The sequence below is a fragment of the Dermochelys coriacea genome, chromosome 25 (assembly GCF_009764565.3).
Source record: "Dermochelys coriacea isolate rDerCor1 chromosome 25, rDerCor1.pri.v4, whole genome shotgun sequence".
NCBI classification, from domain to species: domain Eukaryota; kingdom Metazoa; phylum Chordata; order Testudines; family Dermochelyidae; genus Dermochelys; species Dermochelys coriacea.
Window position 1 is genome coordinate 4,866,768 of NC_050092.1, and position 17,812 is coordinate 4,884,579.

At 52.1% G+C, this 17,812-nt stretch overlaps 1 protein-coding gene across 3 annotated transcripts in view; it reads right to left on the reverse strand.

Moving 5' to 3' along the window:
- Nucleotides 1-14,693: 14,693 nt before the first annotated feature.
- Nucleotides 14,694-17,812, reverse strand: part of ATP8B3 (ATPase phospholipid transporting 8B3) — a 62,926-nt gene continuing 59,807 nt past the window's right edge. For all 3 annotated transcript variants that reach the window (XM_043502690.1, XM_043502691.1, XM_043502692.1), the window contains exons 26-28: nt 17,314-17,452; nt 16,693-16,823; nt 14,694-15,762 (exon numbers count right to left, since the gene is read on the reverse strand). In XM_043502690.1, coding sequence (XP_043358625.1) covers nt 15,484-15,762; nt 16,693-16,823; nt 17,314-17,452 — 549 coding nt within the window. In that variant the 3' untranslated portion in view covers nt 14,694-15,483. The remainder of the gene's footprint in view (nt 15,763-16,692; nt 16,824-17,313; nt 17,453-17,812) is intronic.

Genomic DNA, 17,812 nt, shown 5'->3' on the forward strand with positions numbered 1-17,812 from the left:
TGTTCTAAACTGCTTTAGTTCGTATTTTTTAAACCCATTCAAACGCTCCTGCTCTGGTTCAGCACAGCGCATAAGCACGTGCTTGACATTACGCAGGTGGGTCGTTGCTTCAGAGTCGCAGCTGAATACCTGCTTCGAGTCTGACAACACTTCACAGTGGAGTGGGCCGTGATGGGACCCCACCCACTGCAGTGGGAGCTGAGGGAGATGGTCACCTTGCTCAGTCCTGCTGGCCAGGGGAAGGTTTTAAGAGGCTTAGGGAGAACTCACTTCCTAGTCCATGGGGCAAAATATAACCAGCTCGCTGTCCCCGAAATGAGTGCAGCGCAGCCTGCTTTGCCTGCCTTCTCCATCCAGGTCTGCTCACCCAGCCCCATCTGCCCAGAGATGGGGGTGGAGGGTAGGAATATCTGGGGAAGCATGAAGAGATGAGGAAATAGCCACACTTGGAGGGGGGGGAAGAGTATAAACTACCTCTTTCTGCTTCTCAAATGCTACAAGAGCCAATGCCTTAAATGACTATTCCCCACCCTCTGCAGGCCCTTCTTCACCCCCACCCCGGAAGACGGTCCCTCTGCCCTGAGCTCTTCTGAACTAGGTCTCAGCTTCTCTGCATTCCACTGCGGCAGGCAACAGACAGCTTCTCCCCAGACTGGAGCTTATTTGCAGACAGTTCTTAACAGTGCCCCCTATAGGCAGCATGAGACAGCATCTCCGCCACCCACATGCTCCATGACCCTGCTGCCTTGTCACGTCTCCTGTGCCATACAAGGCCCAGCGGGTTGTGCAGAACTCCACAGTCCCGACTTCTAGGGGTAGTGCTGGCCTCTGTTGGGGCTGCCAATGGATTCTCATTCTTGCTCCCCAGTCTTTTCAATGCCAATTGTTTTCCCTTCCAGCAGCCCCGCTCACTGGAGTAACTCTCCGTTTGCTGCAGTGGGGTTGCTCTGGATTTATGCCAGTGTAAAGGAGATCAGAAGCTTCCCTGGGTGCCCACATGGTCTGGGACTATTGGCCAGGAGGGCGAGTGGCAAACCATTCTCAGGGCAAAAAGGGAAAGCTTTGCCTTCCATTTGCAGCCCACCAGCAATTCCAACCACTGCTCCCCATAGTGGCAGGAGCTGCCTTCCTGGCACCTTGGCCTCACTTTATTTCTTTGCTTGTTAGCAGCTCTTCTTGCAGGAGAGGGATTTGCTATCCCCAGTCCCACAGAACACATCTTCCTCCCAGTCCTCCTGGCTGTGCAAGATAGCCTGGTCTGTACCAAGATAGCACATGGCAGGGGGAGGCAGTTCACTGGCCCGCACGGGGTTAATTAGGCTAGCTGAATTCCTTCCAACGGGGATTCCTTTAACAACCCCAGCCCATCCAGCAAAGCTCCACTGGCCTTGATGCAGCCTGGAGGATCCAGGATCGGTGCCTCCTGGGTTTGCCTTTCTGGCGATTTGCCTAGCGCCACCCATAGAGCTGGCACTGATGCTCATTACTGGAGAGACTGGCCCGGCCCACCCAGCTCTTGGGCTCTTTAAGGGGAGGGGCACTCAAAATATTTTTCTTCCAGCAGCCCCCACCCACACCTTGCAAATAAATGGGATTGTCAGCATCACCGCTCTGCCCCCCCTTCCCTCCTTTCATCCCCTAATATCCCCAGAGATCCCCAGATTCCTCCCCACCCCCACAAGCAGCTTCTCCATGCACAGGGCTTCCCCCCAGAAGATCTCATTATCACTTCAGTCTATGTTTCCATCCGCAAGCCGTCCTCACCTACAGTGCAGACAAGGAGTGGTCCCCGAGGTCACTGAGATGCCAGCTGCTGGGCAGGAATCTTGTGTCCAGAGTTGCTTGGGACACTCACGGCCCAACCATCCTTCCTGGAGCAGGGGAGCTTCCCTGGCATTGCCTAAACTGGGGTCCCTCTGGCATTTTAGTCCAAGCCCACATTGCTTCCACAGGGTTAACGGGCCTCCCACATCCGAGAGCTCAGCTGGTTCCCACAGCGCGGCACCAAGCAAGTGGCCCCAACAAATCGGAGTGACGGGCCCAAGGGGGGATTTTGCAGATGCGCTCAGAAGCACTGCCTTTATTCCGCTTGACTCGGGTGGGCGCCAGGGGAGGCTAACACCGAGCACGCTGTTCAAGTCTAGCCGCCGTCTCTCTTCCCTCTTGCAGCCGGTGTTCCCGGTTTGCCTGGGGGAGGAGAGGCTCTTGTCCTATTTGCCCAGGCTGAGTCACAGAAGGTTAATCAAACCCGGCACCAGTGCCCTGCTGTCTCCCACAGGGTTCCCCTTGGCGCTGCCCGCTGCCCAGACAGTCACCAAAATGGCTTGAGGAACAACCTTTCATGATACCAAAGATTCTTCCGCACAGGTAACGACAATCCTAGCTGTGTCCTAACGACAATTCTCTCAACCAGGGGTGTCCCTGAAGAACATTTCCGTGCTGTGGGAAGCAGGCGCAAGCGCTGGATCCTGTGGGGCAGCCCAACAGCAGCCCAGGGAAGTGCAATGGGCGGTGACTAGCATTATATCGTTCCCAGCGGTGGAATTCTGCTGCTGAGCAACCTGTGGCTTCCTGGTGATCAAACACCATCCCTCCTTCCAAGCTAGTTGTATCCAGGATTACAAGCCGAGGGTGCCAAGCAGTAAGGGGCGCTAGTGATTTCTAAACGTGCCACTGGTACTGGGTTGGGAGCCAGGAGATGTGGGGTCTATTCCCGGCTCTCCCCACTGACCTCTGGGCAAGTCATTTCCCTGTTCCACTCCCCAGTTCTCCACTGTAAATTGGGGCTAATGATACTGTGTGCAGTGCTTTGAGATCTAGGGATGAAAAGTGCTCAACGGGGGGTGGAGAAGCGAGTGTTGGCATTCCTGGGTCTGGGATCCCCATCCAGACCCTCAGAGAGCAAACAGCTGGTGCAATGTGCTAGCACACTCGCCATATACCAATGGAGGATGGGCGCAGTGTGGAATTCTAGGGGTGAAATCCTGGCCCCACTAAAACTCAAGCCACTGATTGCAATTGGGAAGGGGGACAGGATTTTACTCTATGCAGCTCTCTAATTCAGTGTCTGCTGGCTGCAGCACTCTTTCCACAGCTGGAATTGAGGGGGGCTTGCTTTTGATCAGCTAATCCCTAGCTTCCAAAATTGCAAGGTTTGTCCTTTTCTGGTCCAATCTGCCCAAGATAGGTGTCTATGTAAGAGTTTCTAGTCTGCTTTGATTTGGGCCAACTTTTTGCAGTGAAAAGGTTTTTAGTAGAAAAATGGGGTTTTGTCAGAAACTTTTTGTATGTGTGTGGGGGAAAAATATCATTTTGACATTATTAAAAATGTGCAATGAAACATTTTGAAAGTCAATTTTTTTAAAATTTTCAAAATTGTTCATTTCAAAACGGTGAGGGAAAAAAATCCCGTTTGCTTCGTTTTTTCCCCTTCTCTCCTCTGTAACGGGGGGGGGGAGGGGGGCGTGGAAGGCTGGGGAGGGGAATGCAAAAACTTGAAATGAAATTTTTTAAAAGGAAACAAAAAATGTTGCTTTGTTTAAAACGAAAACCTGAAACCTGTAAAAGAAATTAAAACCTGTTTTCTTTGGAAAAGGTTCTTTTAAAGACGTGGCCAGCACGAATCCTGCTGTGCCAACTGTAAAAATCAGAAGGTGCAAGTTCCTCTAGGTCATCTGGTTCAATTCTACCCATGTCATGCCCTAACAACTGTTTTGTGACCATGAGTTTGCTAGTTCTCAGTCCAGTTCCCTATGAGAAGAAACTCCCCAGCAGAAAGGCAGGGGTACTTGAGGGGTCCTTGAGTCAGCAGGGTCCTGGAGCGGGTGCCTAACTTCAAGCACCTGAGTAAATGGGCTTACTAATATGCTTAAAGTTAAGCATCTTGCTGAAGCGGGACCAAAAAGTGTGACCGCGCTTGGCACCCCAGGCCCAGATTCAGCAAAGCATTTGGGTCCAGTCTAGTCACTGCGGTCTGGCCCACAGAGAGGAGCTCTGAGCCTTTGTAGGGCCCCCGGAAGTGGGGAAATGAGTCAGAGACACTCCCGAAGACCCCTGATTCTAGCAGAGAGTCAAACGCGCGCTTCCAGCAGAGCAGGGAGTCCTGCACTTGCTGAGCACGTTTGACTCTCCCCAGCGATCCAACGAAAAAGCCCCGGTGCCTTCCCAGATGACGCAATGTTCCCCAGCCCTTGTATCTGTTGCTTTGCTGCTTGTTCCTGGGCCTGGCACACATGTCACTGAGGGGGGGTGCAACTCAAAAGCTTTGGGGGGGGTCTGGCTTTTGGCTGATAGTTGTTGTGAGGGGCTTGGCCTACATACTCACCCATGTAGCTGTTCGCTCTCGGTAGGTCTTGGGCAGTACCAGCTGATGCTGGCACCCCATTGGAATGGCAGATACCCTGAGAATTAGACTCAGGGTTGCCAGGCAACTTCCAGAGCAGCACTTCTCAAGCCGCGGGATTCAGGCCCTCGGTAGAGGGTGTGGAGCAGGGAACCCAGGCAGGAAATGAAAACCAGGAATCATTTTCACTTCAGAGCCAGCAAAAGCAGGGAGAACTGCCACTGGACATGTGTGGGGAGAGGGGGGAGCATGGACTCTCTTTTTGGAATTCATTCTCAGGCATGGCTTCACCATGCTGTGCCTCAGTTTCCCCCACCTATAAAATGTGGATAGCGATCATTCCTCTGCCTTATGGTGCAAGTGAGGCTTAATTCATCCATGTTTCTAAAGCACTTAGGCCCAGATCCACCAAGGTATTTAGGCTCCTAACGTCCACTGATTTCAGGAGCCTGAATAACATCGAGGGGCTGGGCCTCTGAGCGCCTCCTATGGAAGGTGTTGTAGGAGGGTAGTTCCAATTGTCATTTCCCCATGAGCTTATAGATGGTCCTGCTTCTGTTGAACACTGCTTAGAAAACCTAGCAGCCAAGGAGAACCCCCAGGGTACCCCGCCCCCATGGCTTGACTGCCAGTACGCCTCCAGTGGTTGGACTTGGGTGACCACCCCTGGTCTGTAGAGCCGAGGGGCAGGCTATAGCATAGGAGGCCTGAATGTGTCTTCTGTGCAGGGGCCAGTGGGAGAATATCTCCAGCTCTGTCCATTTCCAGCGATCAAGAAACTTCCAGTTGTCAATCACAGGCCTGTTCCTGATGCCCCTAAGCCAGCCTGGATAAGGAGGGCTGGTTCAGGCTCCCAACTGCATCTCAGGAAAGCAACGCAAAATGTTTGGCAGTTACAGGCCTGATTCCCCCCCACCCCCGGTTTAAAACCTGTGTAACTCCACTGATTTCAGGGAAGGCCTGCTCGAAACCGTTGAAGTCAATGGACATATTCCCATTGGATTTAAATCATCCTTCCCACACATACTCTAGATTTACTCTTATGTAACATTTCATCTGCCTGCAAAGCTGCCAGAGTGATTTTAAATAGGTTTAGTGAAACCGATGCAAACTGCTGTGTGAACTCCCGTAAACTGGTTGACACTTGGTTTGGTTTGCTTCGCTTCGGGAAATGTATAGGCCCAACCAGACTGTTTGGCCACGCAGAGGTTTACACTGGCTAACTCAATCGGTTTTTTTACACATTCTAGTTGTAGAAGTGAGTGACAAGAGAATTCTGTTTTCTATGCCTTCTGGTTTTGGAGTCTATGAATCTAGGACTCATTTCCCTTGTCTCAGGGGACAATTACCCCAAGAAGGCTCTGAGAGCCAGAGTCAGTTCTGGATCCACACAGCCCAATGTGGAATCCAATTCCTCTTACCTCTGTCTTTCTTCTTTGGGATTTTTTTTTTAATCAATAAAAATTTTTAAAAAAAGGTTTTTTTCACTGAAATTTTAAAATAAAAAAAGACCAAGGCAGCCAGAAATCATCCTGAGAACAACCAAAATGGACTATTCCAATGACCTTGAAAAACAATCACTTGTCTTTTTTCTATAGCAATAGGTGACGCTCACCCTGGTACGGCATGAACTTTTTGGGGGGATGGGGGGGATTGCATCTCTTTAATTTTTAAATGGCTTTTTCAGTTAATTGAATTGATTTATTTTGCTACTGTGTCACTGATAATCTCATGGGATCGGGTCTATTCTACAGCGAAATGCAATTGGTACTCCTCTGTGTCTTGCAATTATGTTTGTTTAAGCTATTTACAAAGGTTAAAAAAAATAAAGAGTCGTATGTGTTAGGCACTTTATCCAAACTGTGCTGTGTAATCTGGAGTTGGGGGGGCTGGGCTCCTTCGGTGTGTCATGCAGAGGGAGGTTACTGGGTATTCTTAACTCCAGCCTGTTGGCAGATTTTAAAAGGAAAAAAAAATCTCTATTTGTTCATCTTCTGCTGTTCATGACTGTGTTGTAAGTTTCTGCAGCTTTCTGTTTCTTCAATAAATTATTTTCTAGTCATTCACCCCGGACCATGTATGTCAGACAATGACACGGTTTTACTCGGCCTTTGGAGGGCGCTGTGCGGTCTTGTGTACGATTTAATTTTCCTCTGTCTGGTTAAAAAAGGAGTCTTAAAAATCATGGGCCAGATCCTCAGCTGCTGTAACCTGGCTAAATGCCATAGACTTTTATGGTTTCCTGAGAATCTGCTGTGTGTGTGTGTGTGACCACTACCCTCTCCGCTGGATGGAGTCAGAGCCACTAATCTGTGTATCCTAAATTCTGTACTCCTAACAGATAGCCCCCTTTCTTTGGTCACATGCTTGGGAGTGGGAGGATCTGATTTGGTCCCTGTTGCCATGGCATGCTGTAATAAAGGGAGGGTCTTGGTCCATGTGCATGGGAAAATGAAAGAGAAACTGACTAGAATCAGAAGTGAAACTAACTCAGCTAAAATAAATTTGTTAGTCTCTAAGGTGCCATAAGGACTCCTTGTCCTTTTGACTCAGCCAGACACCCCCACCCCCGCACACACACACACAGGATCCAAATGGAAGGAATAATCCAGGTATTTTTCACCACACACATAAAGCCCTATCTCAAAATAGCCTTCCCTGTGCAGTGAAAAACACCCGGATTATGCATTTCTCCTGGGTGGTGAAATCAGATGAGTCCATTTCATTTTTGATTCTAGTCAGTTTCCCCTGGGGGGAACCACAAGGGGAGTAAGGGGGCAATTTATGCCTTGATTTGGGACCAGAGGATCAAAGATATTTAGGCGCCTTGAGGGGTTTTCAAAGGTGCTGAAGTAGGTTAGGCACCTAAATCTCATTGATTTCAATAGACATTATGCCCCTAAATACTTTGAGGAACTGGGTCTTAAATATCTTGCAAATCTGGTCCGTGATCCAAATTTCCAGTTGTAGGGGGATGTTTAGAGGGAATTTTATTTAACAAGCCAGTGAAAACATTTTATCAAGTTTGTACAATTGTTTAAAACAAACATTTATAGGCTCAGGCTTTTGGCTTTCCAATGGCCAGAAGCTGAAACTAGAAAAATATCAAACCAGAATAGGAGGACCAGACAGCAAATGTGAAAAATCAGGTCAGGAGGTTGGGATAGGGGTGGGGGTAATAGGAGCCTATATAAGAAAAAGACCCAAATATCGGGACTGTCCCTATAAAATTAGGGCATCTGGTCACCCTAAACCAGAAAGCAGAAGCAATGGGTTTGAAGAGACAGGGCTACTCATCAGTCAAAGAGAACACCGGGATGGGGTGGGTCTTTAATTAGCACAAGCGAGGACAAAAAAAGTGGCACCTTCCTCTGAGCTCCAGCTGACTCAGGAACAGATGCCACCTTCTCAGCTAGCTGGCAGATCTCCCCTTCAAACGTCATTACAGACCAACGCAGCTTGGTTTGGGAGATCTAACAGAAGCGTGGCCCGGGAGGGGGGGGGTGTGATGCTTAAAGCTGGGGCAGTTAAAATACACACATTCACACACACTCATCTGGTAAGTGCTCCTCTTATAATGAACCCAAATTTGCCTTTGTGGCCTGTAAACCAATTGATGTCTGGCTGGTGCCCGCTGATCACTGACCTCAGAAATGCAACTGGCACTGCAGAATTCCTTAGATCTCAACGAGGCAAATCTTGAGTTATTCCAGCCTCCCTGGCCCCATCCTGGGCTATTTATTTCAGTCCCTTCCATTTGGGAGATGGATGTCCCACCCTTAAAAAAATCCCTGTGGGCCATAAGAATCCATCTAGTCCGGGAGCCTTTCCCCCATAGCTGCCAGTTCCAGGAAGACACCCTGCCGAAGCAGCAGTGGGCTAATGTGCTCCCTAGAGAAAATCCCTTCTGGCTCTGTAAGAGACGGCAGCTGAGGCCCTGAAGCATCTGGGTTTATCTCCCTTCCAAAGCTCTTGTTTATGTTTGAATAGTTCTTCTTCCACCTCTGGAAGTTCCTTTAATATGGAGATATACCTATCCTATCTCATAGAACTGGAAGGGACCTTGAAAGGTCATCGAGTCCAGTCCCCTGCCTTGACAGCAGGACCAAGTACCGTCCCTTATTTTCGCCCCAGATCCCTAAATGGCCCCCTCAAGGACTGAACTCACAACCCTGGGTTTAGCAGGCCAATGCTCAAACCACTGAGCTATCCCTTCCCATGTGGCTTAGAAACGTCCGAGCCTTCGCTGCCCCTTTGTGAGATCCCACGGCCTTCCCTTCGGCTTGGAAGGGGCAGTAAAGTAACACTTTAAACCCCAGCTCAGGGGCATTTTGCTTTCTTTAAGTACAAGGAGTCAAATTTGCCTGGATTTTTACCCTGCTCCCCCAAAGGCACAGCCCCATTGCAGCCCAGCTCCCCTCTTCCCCCAAAATGAGGAGCTGCAGAATTTAACCTTAGCCCCCGTGGAGCTGTTCACAATAATAGAGGATGTAATCCAAACTAACCCAGGATGGCTCTTTGCCCCCTCTAGTGGTTAGTGCAGGTAAAGAGATTTTGGAGTTTGCAGCTCTGCATATTCCAATAGGCTTGATCTTTCTGCTCAGGTACTAGACGGCGATTCAGAGGTTGCAGGTTCAATCCCTGCCTGTGACCCTTCCAGCGGCATTGCCAATCCAAAGGGGATTTATTGTGGCTGTTGGACACAGACCCTGGGATGCTTTCTAGCTCCCAGTTTTAGTACCATAACCTGGGCTTTCGAGAGTTGAAATACGCTGTGTGTCTCTAAGTCCCTTGACCCCAGTCAGAGTGACCTGGCAACTACACCACAGGACCTAGGTTTGGAAGTTTTTGGAGTTTGGGGTTGTTTGAATCAGGAACTTGGGTTTGGATCCAAACACTCAAACTGAGCCAGATTTACTTTCTCTCCTTCCACTGTTTTTAACTTTGGGGACGCCTGGTGCCTCATCAGACCCCTGCCAAGAAGCAGCGGACTCGGGATATGGATTGTGGCTACAGGATGGGTATTTGGGGTGCAATCTGACCGGCAAGGTTCTCCTGTTTCCAGCTCAGCTCTACAAAGCCAAGAGATGAAATGAAGTTGGATGGGAAGGAAGCTTTGGTTGAATTTACCCTGTCTACCATGCTGCGTGTTCCTGGTTGTGTCCCAAAGAACACGTTTTAATTCTCACACAAGGGCACGCCCGTTTCACTGCATACAGATTCCAAAATGCTGTTCAACACCAAGCCCAGGGCTCGTTGGCTGGGGGCAGCCCGAGACCTGCTGTTCGTTTGCAGCTGAACAACTCCTGAGCAGCTTGCAGTGAACCAAAAGCCATTGCCTGGAAAATGAAGCTGACGTGAACGTAGATGAAACCACCCCAGGAAAGCGTGTCGCTGTCTCCCGCCCTAGCGGCTGGTCCACACAACTGGTTAAAGAGACTGCTCCAGGTAGGGGTAGGATGGGCGGGGGGAGGGGGTCACTGCTCTGTACTCCCTGGCCCGGGCACATGGTGTCAATTACCTGCATGTATCAGCCAGCACTTGATTATTAGCCCCTCCTGCCCTGGGGCAAGATGGAGGCATGGAAGATGTTGTCACTAAAAGGGGGGTCGCTGAGTTGCTTCTCCCAGGGTACAGTTTATAGACCAAGCTATGCTCAGGGCTCTGCCTACAGAGCGAGCCCAACTACCGTAAACTGACCTGAATAAAAAGTTTCCATGTTAGATGTTTCTAGGGTGCCAGCTAAGCGGAATTTTGAAGATAAGGGTGTTGTGTAGGTGTGTGTGTGTGTGTGTGTGTGAAACACACGCACTCCCTTTCCGCTCCTTTTGCCCACTGGTAAAATCAGACCCTCCATTTAATTTGAGTGGAACCCCAGGATCGCAAGACAAAGAACACAGCTTCCCCCCCATTAGTGTGGATGGCGCTAGTTGGTGGGGGGGGGAGGGGAGTCACTGGCTAGGTAAAAGCTGCCCTTAGAGGCACTGAGAGGCCAAGGGACTGCTCAAGGTCACACTGGAAGTCAGTAGCAGAGCAGGGAATTAAACCTCGGCCCCTAAGTGCAAGGCTAATGCTCTAACCACTGGACCAGCCTTCCACTTCAAGCCCAGCCTCCCCATCACCTGATTGATGACAGGATGAGCCAAAATGGGGGAGAGAGGAAAGAAAATCAAAGAGCCTCATAAACACTAAGTGCCATGCAAAGCGGTGAGCCAGTTTGCCAGTGATGTTAGGCAGGCTGTGACACACGTTTCGTTTGGTAAACACAAAACACATTTCCATTTTCAAATGCAAGTTCCCTAGGGAGGTGGAGGAGTCTCCTTCCTTAGAGGTTTTTAAGGCCCAGCTTGACAAAGCCCTGGCTGGGATGATTTAGTTGGGGTTGGTCCTGCTTTGAGCAGGGGTGACCTCCTGAGATCCCTTCCAACCCTGATAGTCTACGATTCGATACACCCTTTGTGGCCATATGTAAAACACAATCAGCTGCTTCATTAATCCACCGGAGATAAGGGCCTGTGCGCCCCGCAGTGGGGGTCAGAATGGTTGTTTAGCCTGGACTCGCTGCACTGCTGATCCTCACCACGAGGGGGCAATTGATAGTGGCTCCATTATATTCCCCCCTCCCGCAGAGGGAGCCTGCCACCCCCCCCCCACAGCTCTGTGGGGGAGACGCACGACACAGGAGGGTTGCCAGTGACAAGCACCCACGTGGCTGGATTCCCGGGGCTTGGGAAGAGCCCAGGGAGGGGGTTTCCCCAGGCTGCTCCACCAAGGGCCTGCAGAGCAAGAGACCCACCCTGAGAAGGGCTAGAGAAGCCTTCTCCGCCGGCCCTTCCCACGGACCTCATCTGTGGACTCGGGGGGGGGGTTTCATGCCAAGGGCTGGGACCCCCCCCTTCCACCCACACCCGACACCGCTGCCCGATCACCTGAGTCGCTCGTAGCCTGAGACGCGTCCCCTCCCCCTTCCCCATCTCATCAAACCGATTGTTACTCGCCCAACGCCCAGGAGCATCGCTTACGAAAGATCGTGCTTTGGAGAGGCGCCCTCCTAAGCGACAGTGTTGAGAGAGTGGGAATTTGGAGATGTGCCCTGGGGGTGGGAACACCCCATGGCCAGGTGCAGCAGCACCCTACGAAAGCTCTGCGGTTTGTTTCATTCCTCTCGGTCACTGGTTTGTTATTTAATGAACCGCAAGGTCATCACAGATCGGGAGCCCCCTAGGCCCAGCCCTGCCCCAAAGAGCTTCCAATTACCATCGAAAACAAGATGGGGCCATCAGTGAAACATTTCCCAGCCCTCGCTCTGCGCCCCACACTGACCTGGCCCCCAGGGTATTTATCCCCACACTCCCCCGTGAGCTGGGACAGGTTATCATCCCCGTGCCACCAAGGGGGGGGATCAGAGGCCCAGAGAGGCCATGTCACTATCTGAAGTAACACTGGAAGTTTTGAACCATGATTTGAGGACTTCAATAGCTCAGACATGGGTGAGGTTTTTCATAGGAGTGGGTGGGTGAGATTCTGTGGCCTGCGCTGTGCAGGAGGTCGGACTAGATGATCAGAGTGGTCCCTTCTGACCTTAGTATCTATGAATCTATGGAAGTCAGTAGCAGAGCAGGGAATTGGACCTCGGCCCCCCCAAGTGTGGGGCTAGTGCTCTAACCACTGGACCAGCCTTCCACTCGAAGGCCAGCCTCCCCATCACCTGCGTCTGATATGCTGACCACCCCCCCGTGCCCCGTGGCCAAGCTCTCAGTTTACCCCGCAAGCGCCTGGGAGCTTTCTCCTATGCTGCCCCCAGTGCATAGAAAGAATCCATGTAAACTTCACAGGACACGGCCCTGTCCTCGCAGCCCCTCCCGTGCCCAGAGCCTGCAAGAAACCCCTATGTCTAGGACAGCTTGGGAGCACAAAGCACTGCTCATCATGCTGATCGGGACCCTCCGGCTGGCACTGTGGACTCCCTCCCCGGTCTCATCTCGGAGTGGGGTTGCCAGCTCTCTGTGGTAGGGGCCGTCTTTTCAGTGCATGCTTGTATAAGGCCTGCCCTCACAGGGCCCCGATCCTTGGCTGGGCCCCTCCACTCTGCAGTAACCCAGATAATCAAACCGAACAGCAGAACGCGAGCCCAGGGCTGGGCGCTCCAGACAGGCTACTGCCAACAAGAAATACAGCCCCAGGTTTGGAGCGTGGGGATGATCAACCCCTGGAACGTGGCAGATTTGACAGTTCTTGGTGTCTTCAGATCCAGTCTGGCTGCCTCTCTAGAAGCTGCTTTAGCCCAACCCCAGTTAATGGCCTCCCTCCAGGGAGGGATGGGGTGCAATCTAATGGCCTGTATTGTGCAGTGGTCAGACTGGATTGAGCTAAAGGCTCCCTTCTGGCCTTACAAGTGATGAATCTCTACACAATATTAGGAATGGAGAGGAGCAGGACCCCAGCTCCCTGGGAATCTCCTAACCAGAAGTCAACCTACCCTTCTGGAGGGGTCAGTGTGACAGGGTGGGGAGGTCCCATCCAGTGCAGCGTGAGTGCACCCCATCCTTCAAGCTGCCCTCTACCTCAGGGCCACAAGGCCCAGTGGCTAGAGGCAACAGGGTGGCAGCCAGGGTAGGGGGTCCCAGCCCTCCCTGGTCCATCAGGTCCCAGACCAGAGCCCTGACAGCAGCAAGTTCACCACTGAGTCAGCAGGGATCCAGCCACAACATGCCAACTACACTCAGGACTATGGCTAGTCCCTCCCCTGGGCTACTTCCGACCATGACTCCTGCAGCTGCGGTCAGGGTGTCTTCACGGTCACCAGCCCATGCTGTTCTCAGTAGCCATGAATCCCCTGGGGCATCAACAACTATCTGGGCATCTGCCAGAGTCTCAGCACCTCTGGCTTCCACAGTTGGGGGCTGTAGTTGCTTTCAGACTGGAGCTTGCAACATGCATCCTCCCTCTCAAGCAATCAGCCCAGATTTATCAGGGTTGCTTCCTTTTATACTAGCACTTCACTTGGGGCATGCCCAGTAGGGATGTGGGGGTGTGGTTTCCTCAGCCCACAATGAGGAGTTAACTCTGTCCTGTCCAGTGCAGGCTGAGTGCACCCCCATAGCGACTGCAGCCATATTGCTGGAACATGAATACAGATGGGGGACGGGGGTGAGTGCATACGTGTCCAGTCCAGTCTGCTCAACACAATTACAAAGGGCCCAGCCCCATGAGGTTCACAGTTGCACCCTTAGCTCCCAAGGGTGCTAACAGGGACCTAGCATCTATCAACTCAGGGCCTGCTCCGGCTCCCGTTGACTGCCAGGAGTGCAGGGTCAGGCCTGTGGGAGATACTAAATCGGATCGGACCCGAGGGCCAAGTAATTCAAGATCATGGCAAAGAGGACAGGTTAAACACCTGTTGTGCACCAGACTGTTGATGGGTTTTGAATCTGCTGCCTTCCAGTTCCGTGGGACACCTGCTTGTCCTGGTCTTACAAGAGAGGCTGAAGAGCAGCCCAGTTTTGAGGACTTTGCTCCTCCATCAGCCCGGAGGAGCTGATGCAGCTGCAGAAGAGCACCGTGGAGTCTCACCCACTTCATACCTCAGCAGGGAAATGTCAGATCAGGCCCCGATACTGCAAAAGGATCCACCCCACATGACATCTCAGTGACACCCAGACAGGCCTTGTGCCAGATCCAGGCCTTGAGTCAGACTCAGAATATGCAAAAAGAAAAGGACTACTAGTGGCACCTTAGAGACTAACAGTTTATTTGAGCATAAACTTTCGTGAGCTACAGCTCATTTCATCGGATGCATCTGATGAAGTTAGCTGTAGCTCACGAAAGCTTATGCTCAAATAAATTTGTTAGTCTCTAAGGTGCCACAAGTCCTCCTTTTCTTTTTGCGAATACAGACTAACATGGCTGCTGCTCTGAAACTCAGAATATGGAAATTTTCTAATCCTTCGGTTGGTGAGCAGCAGCACCCGGGCCTTTGGGTCCAGAGAAAATACCCGACAGGATCTTTAAAGGGTCCTGGCTCTAGCCTGCTACCAATCCCAGTACCAAGGGGTGAATGGGGGAGGGATGCAAACAGAGGAGAGGGCAGTCATAAACCTGCAAGCGGTTTCACCCCCAGCCTCCTCCATTTTTTTCTGCCTCTGCCAGACCTGGTGCACAGGTGGGCTGATTCTCCTGTGCTCCACAGGTATTTCTCTGGATGTTCTGGGCACCGCCTCCTGGGCTTCTCCAGGTATTTTATTCTCCATGACCCACCAGGGTTTTACTGCACCACAGAATAGCAGTGGCCTTTCCCCGAGACAGCCCTTCAAGAGGACCCATATGGCATTAAATAGCCAGATCCAGCACACCCATTGTATTGGGTACTTTATTAATTCGGAACACGGAATGTACCATAACAAGCTGGGGCCAGACACCCTCCGCACACACACTTACTCTGCTGCACGCACTGGCTGCCTGCATATTCACAGCTGTAGCAGATATAAGATCCATATCTTCCTGCTCCAAAGCCACAGACCTTGGTCTTTTAAGGTCACTAAGAATCCCTGTTAACAGTATAGGGCCTATGACCCATAGCTAGAGCAATTCTGAGTCCATCCAGGAGAGGGCCACTGTGCACACAAGCACTAGCGAGTTCATTACAACACAGAGGTTGTTTTAGTGTACTCGAGAGGTGAGAGCTTTGGGGCAGAAAGAGACTACCATCCTTCTGCTCTGTGTACTCCTGCCAAGTTAAGAGTCTGAGGACAGTGTATGAAAGACTGAGTTGGTCAGAGCATGAATAGTCCTTGCCTGATACATCAGTGTGGCTAAGGGCACTATCTTCCTTCCCAGAGATCCTTATTCCTCCCTAACACAGCAGCTGGCATGATGTATTAACCATATCCTGGAACAGCAATGAGGATTCCACAGATTATTCACGCCTGCAAATAACACTAGTGGCCACCAGGTGTCACTGTTGCTCTTCAGAAAGGCTGGCAAAGGAGTACTTCTCTGGCAGTCAAAAAATAGAAAAAATTACCCTTAAAGGAGCCGTGCAGCTAGTTCAGTGCCTGGCTAGCACTCATGGTCCGCAGCCTCCAGACCCAGCTGGGAAGCAGTCTCCCAAGTCCAAAAGCAGTGTGAAACTTTAAATCCCTTTAATTGTATTCCTTTAGGAAAACACTGGGGCATGAAGCTACGCTGGGGGTGGCGCCCTCCCTGGTGGGCAGCAGGACGCTCTGGTAGCTGCTGCCATTCATTGGGCCTCGGTTCCTGGAGTCCTTCACCCGCAGGCTGGCGCCCCTGGTAATGAGGTCGGCGTAGCCCTCCTTGTGGGAGAAGGCGTAGCTGGAGCGCCGCTGCAAGGAGCCCCTGCGGAAGTGCGACTTCAGCTCCACGGTGTTCTCTGCCACCCGCGTGTCCCTGAAGCGAATCTTCTGTAGGGGGGCCAAGGAGAAAAACGTCACCACCACCAAAGGGAGAGAACACTTGAGCTGAGAGAGGCAGCTTGGCCCAGGGGTGAAGGCACCAGCCTGAGATATCTGGGGTCTGCCCCAGCCTCCCTGTCTGGCCTGGGACAAGTGTCTTCAGCTCTCAGGTTCCCATCTGTCACATGGGCAGAGCAGGTCCCCTGCAGCGCAGGCTGGCTCCCTCCCACCTGGCCAGCGAGCAGAACCAGGGGAAGGTAGCCTCCCGCTAGCGCTGCTCAGCCCGGAGCCTGAGGGGGGCACTGATTCAGCTGGCTTTGCTGCTAGGCCAGCGGGGAGCCATCAGACCTACCCCCAGCTAGGAGGGGAAAGCAGGGGGTGCTGGCAATGTATATTCCTGCTCCCCCAGGCACAATGAGGGTGAACGGGTAATGCTTGGCCATTCCCACCACAATGCAATGAGAAAAGGCCAGGAGATTTCAACTCCAATGAACATACAGGATCTTGTTGCCAAGGATGGGATAGCATCACACTGGCAATACAGAAAACCAAAGGGCCCTTTCATAGATGCCGTAGGACATGACGAACGTGATCAGACTCCAGCCCAGCATCAGGGCTCCAATCATGGCCAATACCTGACACTTCAGGGGAGCCTGTATCAATGTATCTTGCCATATGTGCCAGTGGTGGGTTGGCTCATTTCTTCCTGACCACCAAGGTGACTATCTGGTGTCCCGAAGCATGAGAGCGGATTGTCCTTATCCCAGCACGTACGGCAACGGCCAATCCCTTTAATAAATCCAGCCACACCCAGGCTAGAGACGTGCCTGGCCAGCAGGTCAGCGTAGCAATGGACCCTTCAAGAATAGCCCTGGGCCTGGATTGCGAGGGCCTTCAAAGATGCTTGTCTCCCACCCCATCGCCCAGAGCCACACTTACATCCTGAATGATGCCGGTGCCTGTAATAACACGGAGCAGGCGGATGGTGAGGGAGGGGACAGTATTCACCACCACACACAGCAGGACGACGGACAGGACATACGGATCGGTCAGGGCATTCTGGGAGGCATCTGTCAATAGGACGCAGGCCAGGGTGAGTCGCACAGGACATGGGAAAAACCATAATGACTCTACCTATCCCCTGGGCCCGGTTGGCGGGGATAGAGGGTCTGAGACCGCACCCTGAGGCAACTGTAGCATCCAATGCATCATCCCAGCTCACACGGCATCAGTACGCTGCTCTCCCAGCACAGCCCATGGGACCATGCGGAGGCAGGGATACAGCAGGAATGGATCAGTCATGGATTTAGGGCTCTGCCCAAGGCCGATGGGATCATGACTCAGATCCCCCAAGCTGTACGGGGAGGGGGGACCAGCATCTCCAAACACTCACGACACCCCCAGGATGTGGAGGGGTCGGCATGGGCCCAACTTCCTGCTTCTGATACCGCTGAGCAAGGGGTGAGAGAGGAGGGCTCAGGATAAATGGGGTGGGAGTGGGGAGATGGAGCGACCCCAGACGTGAGTCCCTCCACCATGGGGTCCCTGGGGGTGCCTTACCTGGAAAGCGGAAGATGGTAGGGGCTTCTCTGAAGATCATGAAATTTTGAGTGAGGAAGGAGAAGAGGCAGAAGAATAGCAGGCTGCCTGCGACGGTCAGGAAGGACAGAATGGTCCAGAACTTCATGTCCATGATGATCTGTCCAGGAAGAAGCAGAACTGGCAGCCCGTTAATCCTTTAGACTCTGCAGCCAGCTCTGGGATTGAGTCCAGGAACCGGCAGCCTCCACTCCCCAGAGCTGCTCGCATAGCCTTCAACCTAGGAGAGTTCTCCCAGGCCTTTGGCACAGCAGGTGGGACTGGCCCCAGTGCTCGGTACTGGCCTAATTCTTAGCCCGTTAACTCTCCTGCTGATTGCCAGGGGAGCAGTTAGGCCATGGCTGAGCACTGAGGAAAGTCACTGCTGCCAAGTGGGCCAGTCCGGTTGGTGGTAGCAGGGACGGGCTCTAAAGGTCAATGCAAGCAGGCACCCAAATCCAATTCGCCCTTTGGAAAATCT